This window comes from Lampris incognitus, chromosome 8 (assembly GCF_029633865.1).
Source record: "Lampris incognitus isolate fLamInc1 chromosome 8, fLamInc1.hap2, whole genome shotgun sequence".
Taxonomy (NCBI): domain Eukaryota; kingdom Metazoa; phylum Chordata; class Actinopteri; order Lampriformes; family Lampridae; genus Lampris; species Lampris incognitus.
This window is the reverse complement of record NC_079218.1, coordinates 25,238,806-25,262,080: the sequence shown is the minus strand read 5'-3', so window position 1 is coordinate 25,262,080 and position 23,275 is coordinate 25,238,806. Positions and strand designations below refer to the sequence as shown.

General features: G+C 40.9%; 1 protein-coding gene across 5 annotated transcripts in view; it reads left to right on the top strand.

Moving 5' to 3' along the window:
• The window catches only part of clip2 (CAP-GLY domain containing linker protein 2), a 58,723-nt gene that overhangs the window by 12,680 nt on the left and 22,768 nt on the right, over positions 1 to 23,275 (top strand). For all 5 annotated transcript variants that reach the window (XM_056284502.1, XM_056284501.1, XM_056284503.1 and 2 more), the window contains exons 3-8: positions 1,351 to 1,856; positions 9,673 to 9,797; positions 12,189 to 12,402; positions 18,330 to 18,527; positions 19,321 to 19,424; positions 20,120 to 20,180. In XM_056284502.1, coding sequence (XP_056140477.1) covers positions 1,351 to 1,856; positions 9,673 to 9,797; positions 12,189 to 12,402; positions 18,330 to 18,527; positions 19,321 to 19,424; positions 20,120 to 20,180 — 1,208 coding nt within the window. The remainder of the gene's footprint in view (positions 1 to 1,350; positions 1,857 to 9,672; positions 9,798 to 12,188; positions 12,403 to 18,329; positions 18,528 to 19,320; positions 19,425 to 20,119; positions 20,181 to 23,275) is intronic.

The window sequence follows — 23,275 nt, the reverse complement described above, 5'->3', positions numbered from 1 at the left end:
TCCCTAAGGAGAAAATTCCTTTCGACGGCACTGTACACATCAGACAACAGTACATACAACAACACACTGTAACAACATACAATGACAGACAACACTACACACTCAGGCCTGTTCAGCGACGCCTATTGGTGGCTATAGCCGCGAGGATCAGGTTCTTCCCAATGTGAGCCATTCTGCACCTGATTGTAGAATTTTGATTTAATTTTAAATTTTAATTAAAATTTTATCAAATTTAGTTTTTTTTTTAATTTTTAAAATTATAAATAAATATTTTTTTTAATTTCATTTTTTTGATAAATAAATAAAAATAAGAAAAATTACATTAAAAAATTGTGCAGGGCAGTAGGGTAAGGTGGTGATTGACTGGGTGTGTGATGTCCTGTTCTATTGAGACTGCAATGCGTGCAATGGCCTTATTGTTTAGCTCTGGGAGGTTGGGCGTTGAGAACCCAATTATCATGGCAGTGGTGCTGGTTATGCGTGTTAGTTTAGCCCGGTTAGTAACAGATAACGTGTTAAAGAAACAGGTGGAACAGTACAGTAGAGTGGACTTCATAATGGTCTGGCACAACAATAGCAGGCGATGGGGGGACAGCGTAGAACCGGGGAATAAATCATTACTGTGCCTTACTGCTACCTCAGGCCCACTCTAAATGTGTCAGGGCAATAGTTCTGGCACCAACCGGGCCTGCACTCACATACTTACATACACATGCATACGCGCACACACACAAGCTCTTTTACTGGCAGCACAGTGCCGTCGGCTGTATGCTAATGGTGTCTGGCTCAGTTTACAGGCTGCAGTGGAACACAAAATCCAGCTCGTCTATGTGTCAAAAGCAGCACTGTCAGGGATCTGCATCATAGGGTTAATCACATCAGAGATGCTATCTCTCTGACCCACTTTTCACCAGGAATTAGAGTAATGCCTAATCTTGCATGAACTACACTGGTGTGCAGGATGCTGCCGCGCAAACAGTTTTTCTGCCAGTGTGACACGGCCAAATCAGATGAACGTATACAGCTACAATTCTGCCAGAGTGAAAACCAGGATGTTTTAAACAGATCGAGTTCAAACAAATTGCTTTTATCCATGGGGTGTTTTAGCTGTGGGAATGTGATTGCAACCACAACAGAATTGATTTTATCTGAATGTATGTGCTTTATTTCCGTCGTAATGTTCAGGAGTGCATAAAACAAATGAAGCAGCTACATTTTTCTCCTGTTTCACCTTGTTTTTCCTTTTTGTGTGGATATTTGACAGACCACTATATTTGGCACACCACCATTGCAGACAGCTTATGATCAATAGGAAGTAAAATTTGTTATTTTTCCCCCCCATCTCTCCAGACCCCCCACACAAGCCTACCACACCAACTAAGCTCTCCGAAGTGGGTGACGAAGTTTTGGGAGATTATACAGTGGGCGAACAGGTCTGGGTCAATGGTGTCAAGCCAGGAGTCATTGCCTACCTAGGGGAAACCCAGTTTGCCCCAGGACAGTGGGCCGGGGTGGTACTAAACGACCCAGTTGGCAAAAACGACGGTTCCGTGGGTGGCGTACGCTACTTTGAGTGCCAGCCACTCCAGGGCATCTTCACACGGCCCTCAAAGCTCACCCGACAGTTGGTTGGAGAGGGAAGCGACAGCCACTCCACCGACTCACAGATGACCCAGAGCCAACCTCAGCACGGAAGCAGCAGTGCCCCCACTGGCCAGCGGGTAGTAGTGCCTCTCAGAGAGGGCCTGCTCAATAGCACAGTGAAAACAGGAAATGAATCTGGGTCCAACATGTCCGACAGCGGCTCAGTCAAGAAAGGCGGGGACAAGGATCTTCGAGTTGGAGATCGTGTCTTGGTGAGTCCTTCATGTCACTAGATTCCTCTCATGTAAGCAAGTGTTTTCAAAAAGTAAAGGTAATGTGCCTTGTTTCAAATGCTGATAAAATTGACTTGCAGAGCAGTCTTGCAGAGGCCATCATTTTTATAACCACTGTAAATAGTTTCAGTATTTTTTCAACAATTATGAATATTTACAGCGGGTAGATTTTACTATTCTGATAAACAAAATATGTAACAGTAACCCATTACAGTTATCATATTACAGTATTGAGTTCAAATGGATTGCTGATTGCAATTTTAAGTTGTTAAACATTTATCTGTAAATGTATTTTTATTGATCCCGGTAGAACATTTCTCTTTTTATATGCTTTACCTTTTGGATAGATGGAGCAAAGGCTTCAGGAGACTTCAGCCGGGCAAATGCTTGCTGACCTGAGTCAAAGAAAGTACTCTATACACTCTGCTTACTTTGCCTCAAATATCATGAATTTAAAAATAATCCCCACAATTGTAATTAGAGTAAACCAATGAGAAAGTAGAACTAGTAGACCTCCAAATAAGTGCATCATTTTGATGTTAAAGTGTGGTATTCCTGATCTGTATTTTGTATCTAACCTCTGTCCTGCTTTTCTGTGTTATTTTACCTTTTGATTTTCATCGAAGACCTTATCTTAGATGTAAATCAAGTTATCCTGAAATGTCTTATTTCAGAACTCTACTTTTAGCATATTTTCTCTCAGGCCGCATTATTATACAGTTTTCGTTAGCGATGGGTGCTGTTGCTCTCCATTTACTGTTGGGCACAAGGGATAGTTACATCAGATCCCATGTATTGGTTAATGGGAAGCCCCAGAAGCCTTCCCCCTGGTCAATATTGCAAATCACGCTGGATTACGTTCAGCACTTAAGGGAGGAGAGACCATCACTGACAGATTGATCAATGCAATCCATCTATTTCCAAAGGTTCTCCAGTGTCATCTGTCCCATGGCAGCATGGTGGCCGAGTGGTTAGCACTGTTGCCTCACAGCAAGAAGGTCCTGGGTTCGAACCCCAGGCAATCCCAGGTCCTTTCTGTGTGGAGTTTGCATGTTCTCCCGGTGTCTGCGTGGGTTTCCTCTGGATGCTGCGGTTTCCTCCTACCGTCAAAAAGACATGCATGTTAGGGTTAATACTCCTGTCTGTGCCCCTGAGCAAGGCAATGGAAAGAAGAACTGGAGTTGGTCCGCGGGTGCTGCAGCTACCCACTGCTCCTATACAGTAGGATGGATTAAATGCAGAGAGCAAATTTTGTTGTAACCTTACAATGACAAAATAAGATGGCTTTCTGGTTTCTTTCACTGCTACTGCTTGTTTGTGGAACTTTTTGTAATGGTCACAAGACCCACTTCTACCACTGCAAAAATGTTTTAGAATTTAATATGCTATTGCTATTGTCATTTAAAAGAATAACTTTTATGTGATATTCAACATTTTAGCAAGTTTTTACCTCATGGAGGATATTGCATTGTTTTTAGTTGCCAGCTGCTATAGTTTCTACAGCATCTGTTCATCTGAATTCATCATTAATGTTTTTTAAAGCAAATCGTGGCGTTCCAATTCCAAAACCTAGTAGCATTCAGAAATATAAAGTGATTTGATGCAAAAAGTGATAATCATATTGTACAGGATATTCCATAGTATTAAATCTTTGTAGGCCATATTATAATTTTGATGGGGGGAAAAAGTCATACTTGATGATGATGTGTGTTATGTGGGTGAGAAAGATATCCTCCAAATTCTCCCAACAAAGATGTTGGTCATACAGCATTTAAAGAACTGCATAAGTATTTCTCAAGTGGAGCCAACCTCTGTGGAAAAACATATGACTAATGTCCCAAAATTGCTTTTGAAGTTTCAGCACCCAAAGCCAGCGTTGCAGTGTCTCTTCTCATCTAGCTTTGATATTTAACCAGAGGGCACCTCTTTGGCTGCAGAGTTAGAGGAGAAACAAAAGAAAGGTTGTTTTTGATGTGTTGCATGTGACTAGAATTACGTTTTACGAGTGTATTTTGAATAGGTTGAAGGCGCTTTAGCAGTTGTTAGTCAGTGAAATGGTGCCCCACAATTGCTTCCAGCTCGTTAAGGTGACTCAGGCTGGAGGTGTTGAGCCAGCTGATTGTGTGTTACTAAGGTCACTTCAGAAACATTAAACTCTACTCTGAACCACAGCATAAGACAGTCTTGGAGTAATGTCTTAAGTAGGGACTCAGCTCCGCTAGTCCTGTTAGCTCTGTCTTTAATACCTTGCACGACACATAGATGAGATGAGATTAGCTAAAACGCTATGCTGTGCTGTCTTGCCGTCTTAGCTTTACTGGCACGTTGATGTGTAATCGCTGTGACACTATGCAGTCATGCTGACCGCCTGGAAACCAAGTGCCCACTTCACTGTAGCGTCTTGATTTAATAGGACTTCTTCCCGGTCCCTCTGTTTTAAGGCGCCAGCTCCTCAGCAAATGGACAGGACGTAGGAAGAGTGGCATTTTAATTTCAACTGTAATTAAACCCTAAATCCCAGTTGTTGTTTTTTTTAGCTGTTTAACATTTCAGCAAGCTTTCTACCTGATGAAACCTGTCAGCGCTGGATGTAATTTCATCAAAATTAACACCAAACAACTGGAAATTAGCTTCATCGTGCCAACCCTTTTTTAATGGGCCTTTTCACCCCGCTGATGTAGTGCCAAAAGTTTTGAGATCGTTTGGTAGTAATTGGCAGAAACTAACCCCCCCCCCACACACACACACACAAATGCACACAAAATCGACATTTCCCAAGAGTATGCATTTGTTTTTAGACAAGCTGAGACAGTATTTAAGGTTGGCCTGAATGCCATTTTTTACTTTTCAAATTTCCAAAGTGTTATTCTTATAATCCATCCATCCATCCATCCATCCATGCATTATCCAAACCGCTTATCCTGCTCTCAGGATTGTGGGGATGCTGGAGCCTATCCCAGCAGTCTTTGGGTAGCAGGTGGGGAGACACCTGGGACAGGCCGCCAGTCCATCACAGGGCCAACACACACACACACACACACTTTCACACCTAGGGACAATTTAGTAGAGCTGATTCACCTGACCTACATGTCTTTGGACTGTGGGAGGAAACCGGAGCATCTGGAGGAAACCCACGCAGACATGGGGAGAACATGCAAACTCCACGTAGAGGACAACCCGGGATGACCCCCAAGGTTGGACTACCCCAGGGCTCAAACCCAGGACCTTCTTGCTGTGAGGCAACAGCGCTAACCACTGCACCACTGTGCCACCGCTTATACTAATCTTGTATCTTTCTTAGGGGTCCTTCAAAACAATGTTAAGATATATACTATCAAACAGATGGGCATTCTGTATGCAAATTAAGTATGATCAGTGTAGCGAGGTTATCATTTTCAGCTATTTTAAATCACAAAGTATTAAAGTGAGATGGTTAAGTACATTTGTCCCAAATTCTCAGGACATCACATGCCAGTCTCAGATGGTATATTTACTGTTCAACCTTTTTTGGATTCTCAGTGGTCACACTGAAACGTTTTCACACTGCTGAGGTCTTTGACTTCTTGCTGCAACTTCATGCCAGGCTTTGGGCAACAATAAGACGCAGGGAAAACAGAAATGAGTCGTGTGAAAGGTTAGCAGTGCATATCTTTTATAGACTATCATCTGATAAACAACCAGGCTTTACAAAGATTATTTGATGTAGAAAAAAGATTTATATTGAAAAACATCAGGTAATATAGTTGGTTTTTTTGGACAAAAAAAATGAACGAATCTGAATTTCAGATCCAAATCTCAATCAAAAAAAAAATCTCAGCGCTCCAAAGCATTCAGCCTGTTCAGCCCTGTGTATGTTCCAATACTCATTCACAACTACTAGAGCAAGAAAGTTATGAACTGCATGTAATAGGTTATACAACATATATTTGAAAAGACTATGTATAATACATTAAGTATACACCACTTGTTGGAGGCACCTTGCCTTTTTTACATTTTCCAAGTAATGTTTTATTTTTTCAGTTACTTTTCACTCAAGCAATAAAAAAATACCAGCAAAGGTTTTCGGGGGTTTTTTTTGTTGCATTAAAAAACTGTTTACTAATAATTTGGGTGTATTCATGCAGCATTCAGCTTCATGTTTAGCAAAGTCACTTCCTTAGAATGAAAATTGCTGCAAGAGGTTGAAAGTAACATTACAACGGCTCTCGTGACAGCGCTTTAATACATTTGTCCTTGTAACAGTACTTTTTTTTAGTATAATGAAATCATAACTTTTACTTGGAGTTGATTTACAATAAAGCATTCTACTTTGCTATTTTTACTTTAATAACCAATACAGAGAAGAAAAAAAAGAGGCTGAATGAAGATTTTTTTTTTGGATTTGTGTTACTGATACTGGGTGTTTCTGGCGATTTATATTGCCAAAATAAACTTGGTTGGTTTGTCCAGGTTGTTTCCAATGCTATAGGTCATGTCAATTAGGGATATATCCATATTTTTAGAGCTACGGCTGAGTTTGTTTGTAGACATGACGAACAAAAGTAACACAAAGTAATTGCTCATGTGGTTTTTCAGTAAGAAACTCATTAACTCTTAAGTATTTTTTAACCAATCATTTTACTTATATTTGAGTAAATAATCAATAGAGTAGCAGTACTTTTACTTATGTAGTAATTTTCAGTACCCCTTCCTCCTCTGAGTATCGCCTAAATGATTATTTAAAAGTTTTCCCCTTCCCAAACTATTGTTAAAAAAGCACAAATTCACCAACATGGGGATTGCCAGTTGGAATTCCTGTGTTACCTCCGGCTTGGTCGGGCGTCCCTACAGACACAATTGGCCATGTCTGCAGGTGGGAAGCTGGTATGTGTCCTGGTCGCTGCACTAGCGCCTCCTCTGGTCGGTTGGGGCGCCTCTTCAGGGGGGAGGGGGAACTGGGGGGAATAGCGTGATCCTCCAATGCGCTACGTGCCCCTCCCTGGCGAAACTCCTCATTCTCGGGTGAAAAGAAACGGCTGGTGACTCCACATGTATCGGATGAGGCATGTGGTAGTCTGCAGCCCTCCCCGGATCAGCAGAGGGGGTGAAGCAGTGACCGGGACGACTTGGAAGAGTGGGGTAATTCGTTGGATACAACTGGGGAGAAAAAAAATGGGAAAAATTCCACAAAAGAAAATAAAAAAGAGGTGAAGGTCATTCTTATCGACAAATAAAATGAAAGATTTCTTATTAATGGGGCTGCGTTCAGAGAAACACCTGTTGTGTGCCACTGAGCTCTGCTGTCAGTTGAGGACAGGTCAAGTGGCTGGACAGTTTAGTTTCATGTGTTGGTCCTCTCGAGGGGTGGTGCATTTGGCCCTCCATTTATCTTCCTGTCTCTGTTGGAGCCAGTAGCCATGATCTGAAAGTGGTTGTAAACCTAAAACCTGTAAACCTGAAACCCTGAAAGCGGTTGTAAACCCTGTTTTAAAGAAATCTTCAGTTTCTTATCTATACTAAGCACAAAAAGTAAGGAAATTTGTGTTTGGTAGATTATTTCTTTGTTGTAACAATGCTTCTTGGCAATAAATCGTATACCGTTGGAAAGCCTGTTTATTTCCCTTTTAAATGGTGCCACATTTGTAAGGAACATGCATTTGTGGGATGAGCAGCAGAGCTGAGTATGTGGGTTGCGCCCATGAAAAATTTGCCAAATCTTCTCTGCCAATGCCAAACAGCTTATTTTGCTGTTGCTATTGACTCTTGATTTGAGTTTCTGGTACCCCAGGTGCTGACAATCAGGTGCCTGATATAAGATTTATTGCCAAGAAGCATCGTTACAACAAAGAAATTATCTACAAAATACATATTTCCTTACTTTTTGTGCTAAGTTTATTTGCAAAACTGCAAAACTGAAGAATCAACTGACAAAAGTACAAAATCTTCAGTATGCACTTTTAACAATAATATGGATAAAAGAAAACAATCATTTAGGCAAAGTCTACTCTTCATACCAGGGAAGACACTTTGAAGAAGATGAAGCATGAATGTTGGATAAATATACTCAAACTATGACTAAATAATAGCCATTTTATATTAACCAAACCTTTGCAGGCATTTTTAATTCTTACTTAATTGAAAAGTAACAAAGAAAATCAATTACTCGGGAAAATTCAAAGAAAAGGCAAGTTTTCTCCAAACTTAATAGGTTGTGTATTCTCAACAGAGGGGATTGCTCACTGGATCATGTTGAAAAGCTCTTTGGTAAAAATGATGTTTGTGTGCATTTTATTTAGATGTTGATTAGAATTTAACACTTTAGATCATGACTATTCAAATTGCAATCAGCAATAATTTATGTATTCATGTTTTGTCTGTTTAAGTTGATATAGTGTATTTCATAAAGAAAAGTAACTGAGCGGCTGAAGGTGATCAGAGTAAGGTGTTTTTTTGGGGTCATTCAGTACATTTAATAATGTAATTAAAACTAACAGACATTATATTTTGAAAGTAACCCAACTATTTTGACAGTGGCGCCTGCTAGCTAGATATGTATCTCTGTCTTTTTTCTTTTCTTTTTTTTTCTATAAATGTATGTTTGTCTTGGCTTAGTGGTGGGAAATTGTAACTTGCATTTGACCCTAATAACCGTTGAGGGAAATGGAATGTTACTGGCAGGCAGGATGTTTGTGTCTCATGTATGTGCTCACCATATGTGCTGAGGGGAGCAACCGTCAGCATGTCCGGTGATTCAGCAATCGCAGAGGAGTTTGTCTCACCAAAATCGCTTGAAAAGAGAAACCCTGATGAAGCCTTTCCATGACTGCATGAAAGTTCACATATGCTTCGCCTCGCAAAATGCACCCATTGTGTTTACCATTTCCTCAATAAACAAAATGTTAGTGGAAAAAAATCAAATGTCAAAGGCCACTGGGGCTGCGATATGTTGAGTCTGTTGCAATTTAGTCCATCATCTACCCCGTATTTATCTACTATCGTCTATACCTCATGTATATTTATGTCCAGTATTCTCAATACATTCTGTCAGTGAAATTATCATGGTACAATAATCTTAATATATACTTCATTTAATATATTCATTTAATATGGGTGACATGGTGGCACATTGGTTAGCGCTCTCTCCTCACAGTAAGAAGGTCCTGGGTTCGAACCCCAGGGTTGTCCAAACTTGGGGGTCATGTTCTCCCTGTGTCTGTGTGGGTTTCCTCCAGGTGATCCAGTTTCCCCCAACATCAAAAAGACATTCACGTTATGGTTTATACTCATGTCTGTGCCCCTGACAGAGGCATGGCAAGACGAACTGGAGTTGGCCCCGCAGCGCTGCACTCGCAGCTGCCTACTGCTCCTAGCTACACAGCTAGGATGGGTTAAATTCAGAGAAAGAATTGCCCCACGGGCATTAATAGAAAAGTAGTATAACTCTTTTGCTGTACATTATTGTGTCATCTGTACAAAATGGTGTGATGTTTACATAATTTGTTTCTAAATGTACAATAATCTTAATATATTACTATATCATCTGCATTGTGTATCATGCATTGCCTGTGTTGTATTACATATTGTCTAGTGTGATCTATATTTTCATCCAAACAGTCAAATCCCTTGTATGTGGAAATCAGATTCTGATTTTGAACTGAAGTCTGTCCAGTGACGCTGTGATGTGGCGTAATCTATTGAAATGTAAAATATTTTATCTGAATGAGATGACTGGAATTTGTCACTTTTTTTGTAAATGTTTTCTGATTCTCTTCATATTTATCATGAAGGCACTAGTGTTGCTCCTGTGTGTTGACAGGTAGGGGGCACTAAGATGGGAGTGGTGCGCTACATGGGTGAGACTGACTTTGCCAAGGGTGAGTGGTGTGGGGTGGAGCTGGATGAGCCTTTGGGGAAGAATGATGGTGCAGTAGCTGGCACAAGGTACGCATACACACACGCGCACACACACGCACACACACATAGATCTTCCCTCAAGTTTGTGCAGGAATGCACTTTTGACATCACCTGGCTTGTTGGAGAAATATTTCCTAACTGACCCTGATCCATCATCGCTATAAATTAGTTTTGCGTCAAGGCGAATGTCAGTGAGCTTATCCATTCATACTCGAGGTTGAACTTAAAAATGTCAGACAATCTTCAGTCTTAATCACCCCTGATTTAAAGTTCAACTACTTGGCTACTTGCCTCTTGCATGCTGGAAGCCTCCTGGGGTTTTTGCTATGCTCATGATGACACCAGTGGTGGGAATTTAATAAATACAGTCACAGACTGATTTATATATGATTGTTCAGAGCACAAGCTAAATCGTTCTTAAAATTAATGAAAATATGTTTAAAAAAAAACAAGGCTAATTTTTTAAACCCAGCTTCCCAGAAATCAGGGGATAAATAAAATTGTACATGCCATCTTCTGAAACATTTTAGTGGTGGAGTTTAAAATTAAGTAGCAGTGTATCTTCTAAAATCTTTAGTGTCACACCTGTTCCAAAGTTCTTACTTTATCGAAATGTATTGTGGGCCAGAGTATTGAAAAGTCCCAAGAAGAAAATTATATCTATTATAACGGTTAGCTCTTTAATTAACATATCCAAAAGCTGGGGAAGTTTGGGTTGTAAAATAAACTGGTTTCTAAATTTCAATTACATGTGTTTTCTTTTAACTATTTAGCATACTGAACATTTATAGCAACTAGTGATGGCCCTTTAAAAAAACACATATTACATGCTATCTTCATCACACATATCATTTAATCATAAAAGGGTTTAAAAAGATTTTTTTTCAAAATCGGAAAAATCCCATATTTTTTCCTTTGCTGGCTTCACATCAGTGAGACTTAGTGATTTTAATTGATCACCTTTTTTAAAGGATTGCCTCTGTGCCATTCTGGATGTCGGAAAACATATCTGAGCTAGACTTGGAAAATAGACAAAATATAATTTCTCGTTTCGGTCCCCAAAAACGTATTGAGAGACTTTCAAGAGCATCTTGGGCCCTGACTTCAAATGTAAAGTCTGCTTCCTAAAATTCAAATGTTGTCTTTGACCCACATTTGAAGTCTGAACACCACTCCATAACACTGGTTCAGAGGTTCTTGTTGTTGTTGTTTTTTTACAGTTGAGCAACATCATTTTATTGCAGTACCCTATTGATGCGTTTTAGCCAAACTGGAGTGGCCAGACTGCAATTAGCTCAAAATACTTGTTAATCAACACAGACCCAGCACAGATCACATTACGTCACTCCAGTTCTGGCCTCGCTGCATTGGCTACCAGTCAAGTTTAGGATCCACTTTAAAAACTTCATTTATCACATACAAAAAAGCTCCTCTAGCCCTAGTGTACATCTCTGAATTAATGAGTTCTTATAACCTTGGGAAAACCCTAAGGTCCACAAACCACGTGCTTCTAATGATCCCACATTTAAGGTTACATCTGGAGGGCGGTCAAGCCTTCTGTTTCTGCCCCTTAAACATAACACCTTAAAAGCCCATCCGTCTAAAGACTCACTTTTAACTATAGCGTTTGCTTGTTTTTTTTCTCCTCCATTTATTTCTTAACTTTGTGTTGTACTTGCTATTACCTTTTTTATGCCTTTTCTTTATTTATTGCACCTCACAGTACTTAATGTTTGTAATTGCTCTTTTATTTCTTATAAAGTACTTTGTAGCTTTTTGAAAAGTGCTACTTAAAGATGGATAGATAGATGGATGGATTGTGTTGTAGAGTGGGGTGGGGACCAGCTGTCCTGTTAAGGCTAATTAACTCAGGACAAATAAATTAGCTCCACACACCAGAGCCAAGGGAGAGGGCTGAGGGTGGCCCTGCAGAGCTCTCTCCACAGTGGAGAGAGACTTTAATGAATGTTTGTTTTTTAGTCTCTTTAAATGATTTTAACTCTGATGTTTTTAAGTCTTTGTTTTAATAAATGGGTTGCTGTGCCCTCATCAACCATCTGTGTCCATGGTTTTTTCCTTTCCTTTTTTCCGGCTCCCCGGCACAGAGATACAGACCCAGATGGTCAATAAGGGCACAGCAACCCATTTATTAAAACAAAGACTTAAAAACAGCAGAGGTAAAACCATTTAAAATTATTAAAAACAAACATTCATTAAAAGCCTCTATTTAGTGTGATGCACACTCTGTGAGGCTGTCCCCAGTTTTCAGCCTTCTCACTGGGTCGGGTATGTGGAGCCAATTTATCTGTCCTGAGTTAATTAGTTTAACTTAGGACAGCTGGTCCACACCCCACTCGTCCACAGATTGGTTGGTTGATAACTTGATTGATTTTTCCCTGCATGCCACCTTCTCTGTAGGTACTTTCAGTGCCTTCCCAAGTTTGGCCTGTTTGCCCCAATCCACAAGGTGATCCGCATCGGCTTCCCCTCCACCAGCCCGGCCAAAGCCAAGAAGAGTAAGCGGATGGCCATGGGGGTTTCCTCCCTGGCCCACAGCCCCAGCAGCTCCTCCATCAGCTCTGTCAGCTCTGTGGCCTCTTCTGTGGGTGGACGGCCCAGTCGTGCTGGATTGGTAAGATTTAACCTCCAGTTACATTGTATTGGAGACAAACAAGCTAGCAACACACACACACACACACACACACACACACATATATATATATATGACTTTATTTATATAGCATTTTTCTTAAGTGTTACAAAGTGCTTTACAAAAGAAATAAAACCAGACAAGGCAAAAAATAAGCATAAGACCAAAGGGCATGAGCATAGTGGCGGTAAAGACAATAAATGAATAAGATGAAATAAATAGTAATAAACATAAAAACTGTATAAATAAATAAAAACAAATATCAAACATTTCCAAAAGCTTTCACAAAAAGAAAAGTTTTAAGAAGAGATTTAAAAGAAGCTAGAGGCTTAGTGTCTGAGTTCAGTAGGCAGAGAGTTCCATAGTGCGGGGGCTCTAACAGCAAAAGCCCGATCACCCTTTGTAAAAAAAATGTGACCTGGAATCCATTTGTGGATCTTTGAGAGGGTGCATACCAGGTCAATAAATCAGAAATGTATTTAGGAGTATGACCATTTAAGGGCTTAAAAGTGAGCAATGAAATATTAAAATCAATTTGAAATCTAACGGGGAGCCAGTGTAGGGAGGCAAACACAGGGATTTGATCATGCCTCTTTGTCCCGGCAATGAGTTGAGCAGCACCATTTTGTACCAACTAGAGATGGTAGAGGGAGCCCTGGCTGATATCTGAGTAAAGTGCATTGCAATAATCAAACTGAGAATAGATAAAAGCTTGTAGCAATTGATAAAAATGACCTAATTCTAGAGATTATCTTAAACTGGAAGAAACATTTATGACTTGATTATCAAAACAGAGGTTAGCATCAAATATCACCCCTAGATTCCTAGCAGCCTGCTTAATACTATTTGACAGACCACCAAGATAAGATTTATTTTTTCCGCTTCTGCTGTGGGAAGATGGCTGCGTGAATTCACGTTTGCGGCGGCCTCACCCAGTACCATCCATACAGTGTCTTTGTCCATGTCTGCGTCTAAGTTTTGTCTTCGTTTGATGGCTGGGAGAGCTGGCGCTGGATCGGCTGAGAGAGCGAGGCAGGCTAAGCTAACTGCTAGCCCATGCAGACCGGCAGTTCCGATAGCACTGAGGGCGGTCTGGCAGCGGCCTCACCTGGCGTTGACTGGTGTTTTTGATGTCATTGTAAGGAGTGTGGGGAGGTGTGTCGAGGGTGTCTGGCTGGGGGAGCTGGCGCTGGATCGGCTGGGAGAGCTTGGTCTGCTTCGTCCGGTGGGCTCGGGGACCATGGCCCCTACCTGGAGCTGTGCCCAAGAAGGGAAACACTGAGGGTGGTCTGACAGGATGTGGAAGCGGGGCGGGCTAAGCTAATTGCTAATCCATGCAGACCGGCGGGTCCAACAGTCATCCTGGCTGATGTTCGTTCCCTTGGACAGTGATTTCTTTGTTTGTTTGTTTTTTTGTTTTGTTTTTTTTGTAATAGTTTGTGTATGTGTGTTCTTGTAGTTTTTGAGTGTGTTTTTGTCCTTGTGTTGTACTGCTGTGGGCTGGGGGAAATGGCATTTTGTTTCACTCCATGTACGCAAGTGCATAAAATGTTCCTGATTCCTGATCCTGATTCTTGATAACTACCAAAGGGCAGATGGAATTTGGGGGACTGAACAGAATGACCTCAAACTTATCATCATTGAATTTAAGAAAAAATTGGGACATCCACGATTTAATATCAGAGAGGCAAGTTGTGAGATTTGCTAGGCTGCTAGGATCTGTGGGTTTGATGGCATGTATAACTGAGTGTCGTCAACATAAAAATGGCAAAACACATCATGATTTTGAATAACCTGGCCAAGAGGCAGCATATATATAGAACCTAGCAGGGGGCCAAGAACTGAGCCTTGAGGGACACCACAACTGAACTGAGCCGTCGAGGAAGTAGTTACCCAGAAAAACAGAAAAAGTTCTGTTGGAGAGGTGTGAGCATAATAAACTAAGAGCCGAGCCCTTAATTGCATGCCCAAGTCTCCAAGTGATGTAAGAGGATACTGTGATCAAATGTGTCAAAAGCAGCACCTGAGTCTAAAAGAGCTAAAATTGAGCAGTCACCTCTGTCTTCAGTAGGTCATTAGTAATCATAACTAGGGCTGTCTTGGTAATATGTAGTGCTCTAAAACCAGATGAGAAACTGTTAAAAACACTATTAATATGCATAAATGATATTAGTTGAGTTGACATTACTTTCTCTGGAACCATCGATAAAAAAGAAAAATTGGAAATTGGTCTGTAGGTACTTAAGGACAGAGGATCCAAATTAGGTTAATTTAGCGGTGGGTGAACAATGGCATGCTTAAAACTGTCTGGAAAAGAACCAGAGGCTAAAGAATTATTAAAATTTTGCAGAATAACAGGGCTAACAGTGGAAAATGCCTCCTTGAGCAGCGTAGTGGGGATGATGTCTGAGATGCAGGAGGAGGAGTTCATATGGCAGACTGTACTCTCTAACACTGAAATTGTAATGGGTTGAAACTGGGTAAAAGGGAGAATTAACATGGGGAATGGAAAGAATACAAGGGTCAAGCTGGATTTGGGACCTGATATTCTCCACCTTATTTACAAAATGAGTGAGAAATTTTTCAGACAGCTCAACTTCAGGTTCAGAAAAAAGAAGTGGTGTGACCAACAATCAATTACCCTAAAGAGAACTTTAGGATTGTGGTTATTTCTAGATACCAATTCAGAGAAGTAAGCTGAACTTGCATCCTCAACTGCTTTCTGGTAAATTAACATTTAATTTCTAAGGGTATTATGTGCTATTTCGGACTTGACCTTTCATTGTTGTTCAGATTTTCGACAGTCTTTTAAGGGCTTGAGTGTGATCGTTCAGCCAGGGGAGGTGATTTGATTTTTGTTTCCTAGTTTTAAACGATGGTATTTGGTCAAGGATGGATAGGCACTAATGAATTTAACAGTGTATCAGGATTGAGAGGGTATATAGCGGAATTAAAGGATAATGAATTAAAAGCATCACAGAATTTAACTGCAGAACCAGCGCTGAGAATACGAGAGTGAGTGTGTTGTAGGTTAGAGACTGGGAATAGAGAGCTGTACTAGAATTTTATAAACAAAAGCTTTATCGTCAGTTACAAGCATATCCACCAGATTAAGACACTCGAGCGAGAAACCAGATGAGAGTACAAAGTCGTAAGATGTGACCTTTGGAATGTGTGACCCCTTTAACAGTTTGAACGAGGTTAAACGAGTCTATAAAAATCTAAAAATCTGAGGTAAGGGAATGGCAAGGACAACGTACATGAATATTGAAATTGGCAAGAATAAGCACCCTGTCATATTTAGGCATGACAATGGGGAGAAGCTCAGAAAATTCAGAAATAAAACTAACTGAATTAGGGGGCCTATAAATTAAGATGCAGGGTAAAGGGGGAGGGCCAGTGATTAAAAAACATAAAACCTCAAAGGAGATAAAATTACCAAAAGTAGCAGTATGGCACTTAAGACCCAATTTATAAAAAAGGGCTTGGCCATCCCCTCTTCCAGGGGGCCTGGGCATATGAAAATATGCAAAATTAAGGGGCCTAGCCTCAATCAGGGGAATTTTGTCCCCTGGGGACAGCCATGTCTCAGTAATCATAAAAAAGTCCAGGGCATTGGAAACATTAAAATCATTAATGGCAAAGGACTTATTACCAAGAGACCTCACATTCAAGAAATCAAAATTGTTTGGTGTCAAAGCAGAGGGATAAGAAATGGGTGTACGGCAAATAGGACATAAATTGCAGATATTTGCTCCAAATATTACGTTGTTATATATATATATATATATATAAATTCTTAAACCAAACAAGCAGTGTACCCAAACTGTAAATCACCATTTTCTGATAGTTTGTCCAGTCGGCATTATGGCTTTGATTTAAGTCTTTAGATGTGTTTTTCCTGACAATACCAAAACAAGAGTTTCGTTGTTGTGCTTCATAATGAAAAAAATATTTAATTTAATTGCATTTGGTTACAAAATTTATTTATGTCTCTTGTGAAAATAATGTGGTTCTTTTGATGAATTTTGTGTCATGAAATGTGGTTGAAAAGATTAACTGTTAGGTGCCAGTATATTGAAACACTTGCATGTCTATGCTTCCCTTCTTCATACGCCTCTCAACTGTCGCTATCTCATTGAATTAAAGAATATAATTGTTTTGCCGGCAGCACTTTAACTAAGGCATTCGATGTGTGTGTAATGGATCTTCCATGTTATTTTATCTTGAAAATACCCCCAGTCCTAGCCTCCAAGTACAGATTGTAATGCAAAGCATTTTTATTGGGCTTGTTGGCTGGTAACGTAATGCACAATTCACCGAGAATGCATTTTGTGGGCAAATCACAGTACTCCTCCCTCTTCAGTTGCAAATCAAGGGGTGCCACAGATATACCCACAACAAGTTTTATTGTTTTGTGAAAGCAAAGTCTTGCACGGATTACCTTCTCCCCCCTATGGCTTACTAGGTGGCACCAGTGCCTTCATCTGACAGCAGTGTGTGTGTGTGTGTGTGTGTGGGCCCTGTGATGGACTGGCGGCCTGTCCAGGGTGTCTCCCCTCCTGCTGCCCAATGGCTGCTGGGATAGGCTCCAGCATCCCTGCGACCCTGAGAGCAGGATAAGCTGTTCGGATAATGGGTGGATGGATGGATGCTGATCACACTGTACAAATAGCTTTACAACCCAGCTAAATCTCTCAACTTGATCGCATAAATGTTTAAGTTCAGTGAATGGCTTCTATGATGGCTTACATTCTGCGTTATCTGTGAGACTGCGGTATGTTGCGCCACTATCGCCAGACTTATTACCACCTTACAAAAGCTCTTATTATAGTGATTGGGGTGGTTAATTTTGCCAAGTGTCCCAATTTGTGCACTGATAGTTAACTAGTAGATTCTCATTTTGTGCAAAACATATTTAGGTTTACATAGCTGTAAGCAGCACAAACGCAATCTCACCAAATTGTAAACTGTAAGCCTTCCCATGGTAATTTCTCATCCCACAGTGATTGCTACCACCACTGATATTTTGCATGTTAACATTTTGATTTAGGCTTCCTGGCTGTTATTCTTTGTTTGGCATATACCCAACGTGTTCCTGTTTATGGGAGTGCCATTACCAATGTTATACAAAAAAATGTACTTGATCAAATGATTTGGTGTAGCCTGTTGTCCTCTCATATAGCACACTCTGGTGGTCAAAGGAAATGTTGCACCTTTCAAATTCCAGCAGCAAATTGAGGTTTTGTTGGACTTCCAGCAATCAGAGGTGGACAACCGGCTTCAGAAAGTAAAAGTCCTGCCACGTATTTGTTCCACCATGCACTACACCAGCTGAATTTAACTAGCACAACTCTTAAGCCTGTTTGTGACCTTGTTTAGTGAATGGCTAGAACAAATATGGTAGGACTTTTACTTTCTGAAGCCGGGGTATCCACCTCTGCCAGCAATCTTATCTTGCTCTAAATTTTTAAAGTTGATATTGTGGCAGGATGAGGAAAAACACAGGAGACGAAGGCGAGTTTGAACTTTATTCCTCAGCTCCAAAACCAAACTGAAACAGGAACAACCTTGTACCAGAGAGCCCGGGAACGTAAACCACGCCCCCAGCTCACAGCCCTGCTGGGTGAGAGGCATAGCCCCTAGTGTCCGCCACAATATAACCTTTACAGTGTAGTCAATTGCCTCATGCAATGTTTAAAAAAAAACTATTTTCCCCTATAGATACTTCTCTGACACACTTCTGTCCAAATGCCATCATTCTGTCTCTCTCCATTCATTCCGATCTTCTTAATCACCTCAACCTCACATTCTTTCCGTCTAACCTCACAACATCTGCACTGTTGCCTCTCCATAACATCTTACCCTTTCACTTGTCCTTTTTTGACCCCTTCCTTTGCCTCCTGAAGTTAACAGAGACATCGTCGCGCTACGCCCGCAAGATCTCAGGTACCACAGCCCTGCAGGAGGCGCTGAAGGAGAAGCAGCAGCACATCGAACAGCTGCTGGCAGAGAGGGACTTGGAGCGCGCTGAGGTGGCCAAGGCCACCAGCCACATCTGTGAGGTGGAGAAGGAGCTCAGCATTCTGAAGGCCCAGCACATGCAGGTATATCGTCTAAGCAGAAAACAAAAATAGTTGCCATCTGGGTGACAGTCTATTCATGACAGTCTATTCTGTTGCCTACCAACACAAGGATCGCTGGTTTGAATCCCCATGTTACCTTCGGCTTGGTCGAGCGTCCCTACAGACACAATTAGCGTGTCTGCGGGTGGGAAGCCGAATGTGGGTATGTGTCCTGGTCACTGCAATAGTGCTTCCTCTGGTTGGTCCAGGCGCCTGTTTGGGGGCGAGGGGAAACTGGGGGGGAATAGCGTAATTTTCCCATGCAATACGCCCCCCTGGTGAAACTCCTCACTGTCAGGTGAAAAGAAGGGGCTGGTGACTCCACATGTATCGGAGGAGACATGGTAGTCTGCAGCCCTCTCCGGATTGGCAGAGGGGGTGGAGCAGCGACTGGGACAGCTCGGAAGAGTTGTGTAATTGGCCAAGTACATTTAGGGAGGAAAAAAAGGGGGGGGGGTCCACAAAAAAAAAGAAAAAAGAAATGGTTAATGGAAGGCAGCTGGTTGTATTTAATACTCAACGCCTACTATGGCGAGGAAGAATGGCCAGTTATTTGTAACTGAAATTAAAGCACTTGACTCCAGGTCTGATTTTCCATGAATGCACTATTATCCCAGAAAACAGGAACGTCTTTCATGGTGATTGTGAATAAATGTCTTGCAACTTTTTTTTTTTTTGTCGAAAAACTGATAATGAGATGCAGCAATTAACTGTTGAGTACATGAAGTTATTCTGTACCTTCTTACCCAAACACCTTTCTCCTAAATGACCACAGTATGTGACAGAGAATGAGAGCACCCTTCAACAAGTCAAAACTCTGCTGGCCAGCACACAGAAAGACAAAGTGGAATTGGCCAATCAGCTTGAAGAAGAGAAAAGGTACTTTACTCCTAAAAGCAAAGCTACTCTGTTACTACCTTAAAGCCACTTTATTACTTACTAACATGTTGGTTCATTCTAAGTCAATGTGTTTTTATATCAAAATGTTACTGAAATCACAACCATAAGTTTTGTTTTAATATTTAAAAAAAATTAGTTAGATAATTCTGCCCTTGCATCCCAGCAGCAAAGTGATGATCCACATTATGAACAAAATGACACATCCCCACTGATAAGTCAAATATAAGCTTTTCTATCTGATGGCCCCATGAACCTTAGTTTCAGCCAAAAAAATTAAAAAAATTGCAAAAGTGCCTGCTGTTTAAAAGTCCAAAAAAAATCAGAGCCATTGTTTTGCACCAGTTTATAAGCTGTCTAGCATGGTAAGCCAGTGACCCAAAAGTGCAAGACATTTCAGTGTGATGTGGTCAGATTTAACTGTTCACAGACTAGCTGCGACATAGTGAATGTGTATTTGCGTAAACCCTAGTAATAAGCAGTCAGTAATTGTATATTTATAAAAGTTTTATTTGATTACATTGAATTCTTTGCTACTGAGATGGTATGTCAAACCTGTAAGAGTAGTCCCTACCTAATGATTTAAAAGGTGAATCAAATCCTGTTTTTATGGATAGAAATTACAAGTCATCTCTGTATAGAATTTATGATTTTTTTTATTATTATTATTTTTAAAGGAAAGTGGAGGACCTTCAGTTCCGAGTGGAGGAGGAGTCCATTACCAAAGGAGACCTGGAGGTATTTATTTGCAAAAGTCCATATTCTCCTTTTGATATTAATGATGAAAAATAAAGGCTGTTTGGGTGGGTTTACAAAAATGCCTTTCTGATGCTCGAACCATGATAAATCTGTCAGCCAATGCTACTCAGTACACACCTTAATATCGTTGACTCTGAGACTGTGCGACTGCTACACATTCAACAGTTCTGTGCATTGTACAAACAGGCAAGAGTGCCAAAGTAGCTCAAACCCCAAGAGAATCCAGAGTGGGACGTGAGTGTCGCAAAGATGCATACACCTTTATCTGTCCAAAATCAGGTTCCAAAAACAAACTTCAATTGAGAATGTGTGCACCCTTCTCACCGTGTGTGTGTGTGTGCGCGCGTGTGTGTGTGTGTGTTTTAAAAGGGATGGAAATGTGTCATGAACTTGTGGTTTAAATTCCTCTTGAAATTCATTATTTTATCATAAATTATCAGTCTTGTTTGTCTTGTTAAGTGATAGTCATTTAGCCAGTTGGCCATACATTTGTGTGTGTATGTGTGTTTATGTGTGTTTACTTCGTTAAATGAAGCACTCAACGGTAGGGAAAGTGCTCAACGAATAAGGAGCAAAATAATCCGGTGATTAAAGTAATTCTTTAATTGACAGTACGAGCCTGTTTCATGCCATAAGCAATCATCAGCTGTCAGTAGAGCTACACGGGCAAGAACATAACATATTAACTGCCTCGTCTTGCACATCACATGCACAGCGTCCAATGGGGAAGGGGGAAGTGCCTACATTCAAATGCATGTGATCGTTAACCGTCCAGTGGGGGGAGGGTTGCATACAAGGCTAATTATAAATAGATAATAGATAATAAATTATAATAGATAATATTAATTAGTATAGATGATAATTATAAATAGATAATATAATTATAACTACTAGATAATGCCAATATACAGATACCATTAACCTTGTATACCAGGGGTCCCCAACCACCGGGCCACAGACCGGAACCAGACCTCAAAACATTTGCTACTGGGCGTCCGCGGTGGTGTAGCGGTCTAAGCATCGGCTTTGTGTCATTGCAGTTGCCCACTGGGGACTGGGGTTCGCGCCCCGGTCTCGTCAGATCCGACTATGGCCGGACTCGATGAAGCAGCAATCATTGGCAACGCTGTCTTCGGGAGGGGGGCGGAGTTGACTTGTGTTCGTCACGTGAATGCGTCTCTGTGTGTGTCGGAAAACACAGTGGTTTGGCCTGGAGTCGCCTTGTCACGAAAGTGGGGAGGCAGTCTCCTTCGAGACTGCCGGCCGGAGAGATGCAGTTGGCGAACGCATGCAGTACGAGGGTGGGTGTTTGAATTAAAATAGGGATCGATCGGCCACTAAATTGGGAGAAAAAAAACATTTGCTACTGGGCCGCAAGGAAGCAATATGATATACAATATTCAAATAAAAGCCCGGTCCGTGTAACGCTAGAGGGCTTTTAACCTGAAACGGATACTTGAAGTGTGTACAATGATGTAATTTTATCACTCATTCACTTGGCATTCGGCAGACCAATGGTAACTAACTTCATAACTCAGAGACACACTCAGTCAGCTTGCTACTAGCAGCTAGTTAGCGACCATGAGTACAGGTAAAAAACAGACGTCGCTTGAGAGTTTCTTCGGAAGAGGTAGGGGAGATAAAAGGTCTAATGACAATAACGCAGAGACAGCAGAGGCCGAGACAACAAAAATTTTGACAAAAGTGGCTGGATGGCTAACTCAACCCATTAGCCAGGGATAAATAGAAGGTGGTCTCAATTTACCATCCTGCCTTACGATGAACTCCTTAAATCCCAAGTCTTCAGTAGAAAACTAGGAGTGTGGAGATTCCAAATGTTTTCTAATTTGATTATTTGAATTTCGATTTTGAGGGCACACCCAGTTTTATTCCATATACTGCACTCTAAATCTTGAAATTATAACAAAAAGCAGCATTTTTATTTATTTTTTTAACTGTTGGGGACCCCCCCCCCCTTTTTACTGGACAAATAGCGACCTAATGCATTTGAATAGGCACCTCCCCCTTCTCCATTGGATGTTGTGCACGTGATGTGCACGACAGGGCAGTTAATATGTTATGTTCTTTCCCATGTGGCTCTATTGACAGCTGATGATTGCTTATGGCGTGAAACAGGCTTGTACTGTCAATTACAGAATTACTTGAAGAACTGGATTATATATATACATAAAATGCCTATCCCAGCAGTCATTGGGCGGCAGGTGGGGAGCAACCCTGGACAGGTCTATAATATATATATATATATCTATATATATATATATATATATATATATATCTATATATATATGTATGTGTGTGTGTGTGTGTGTGTATACTAGAAGAACCCCGCTACAATGTAGCGGTTTGGTTATCCACCCGTCTAAATCTCCCTCCTCTTCATCCTGCTAGCTAACCGCCTGCCCCGAAATTAATGTTAACACGTCGAAACTGGACGCGTTACAGGTCTTTTGACAGGTTGTGGTGTCAAATGACACGCAACACGTCGAAAATTAACGTGTTAACACGTCGAAAATTAACGTTAACATGTCGAAAATTGATGCGTTGCGCGTCATTTGACAGGTTGTGGTGTCAAATGACGCGCAACACGTCGAAAATGGACGTGTTAACACGTCGAAAATTAACGTGTTAACACGTCACTCTGCTTTCCGACACTCCCTTTTCTGGGCCCTTACAGATTGAGTGTTTCTCCATTGCGCCTTTTGCTTACTGGTGATCGATTTAATCTCAGTAGGAGCAATGGCATCAAAATTTTAGAACTGAAAGTATTCAGTAGATCATCAACATGATTTGAAGCTGGAACGGTTTCACATTTGACGGCTTCCATAAAAAGAGTTCTGGTATTCTCATCAATGTAACTTTTTTTCAACAGTTTCAGGTCTAATGTTGCTTTTTGGTGTAATAGACAGATTAAAGAATACACAAAAATGATCTGATAAAGCAGCATCAAGTACAGTGACATTTGAAATGTTAACACCCTTAGTAATAACCAGATCTAGAGTGTGTCCCCTAGTATGGGTCGGCCCTTTCACATGTCGAGACAGATCAAACATATC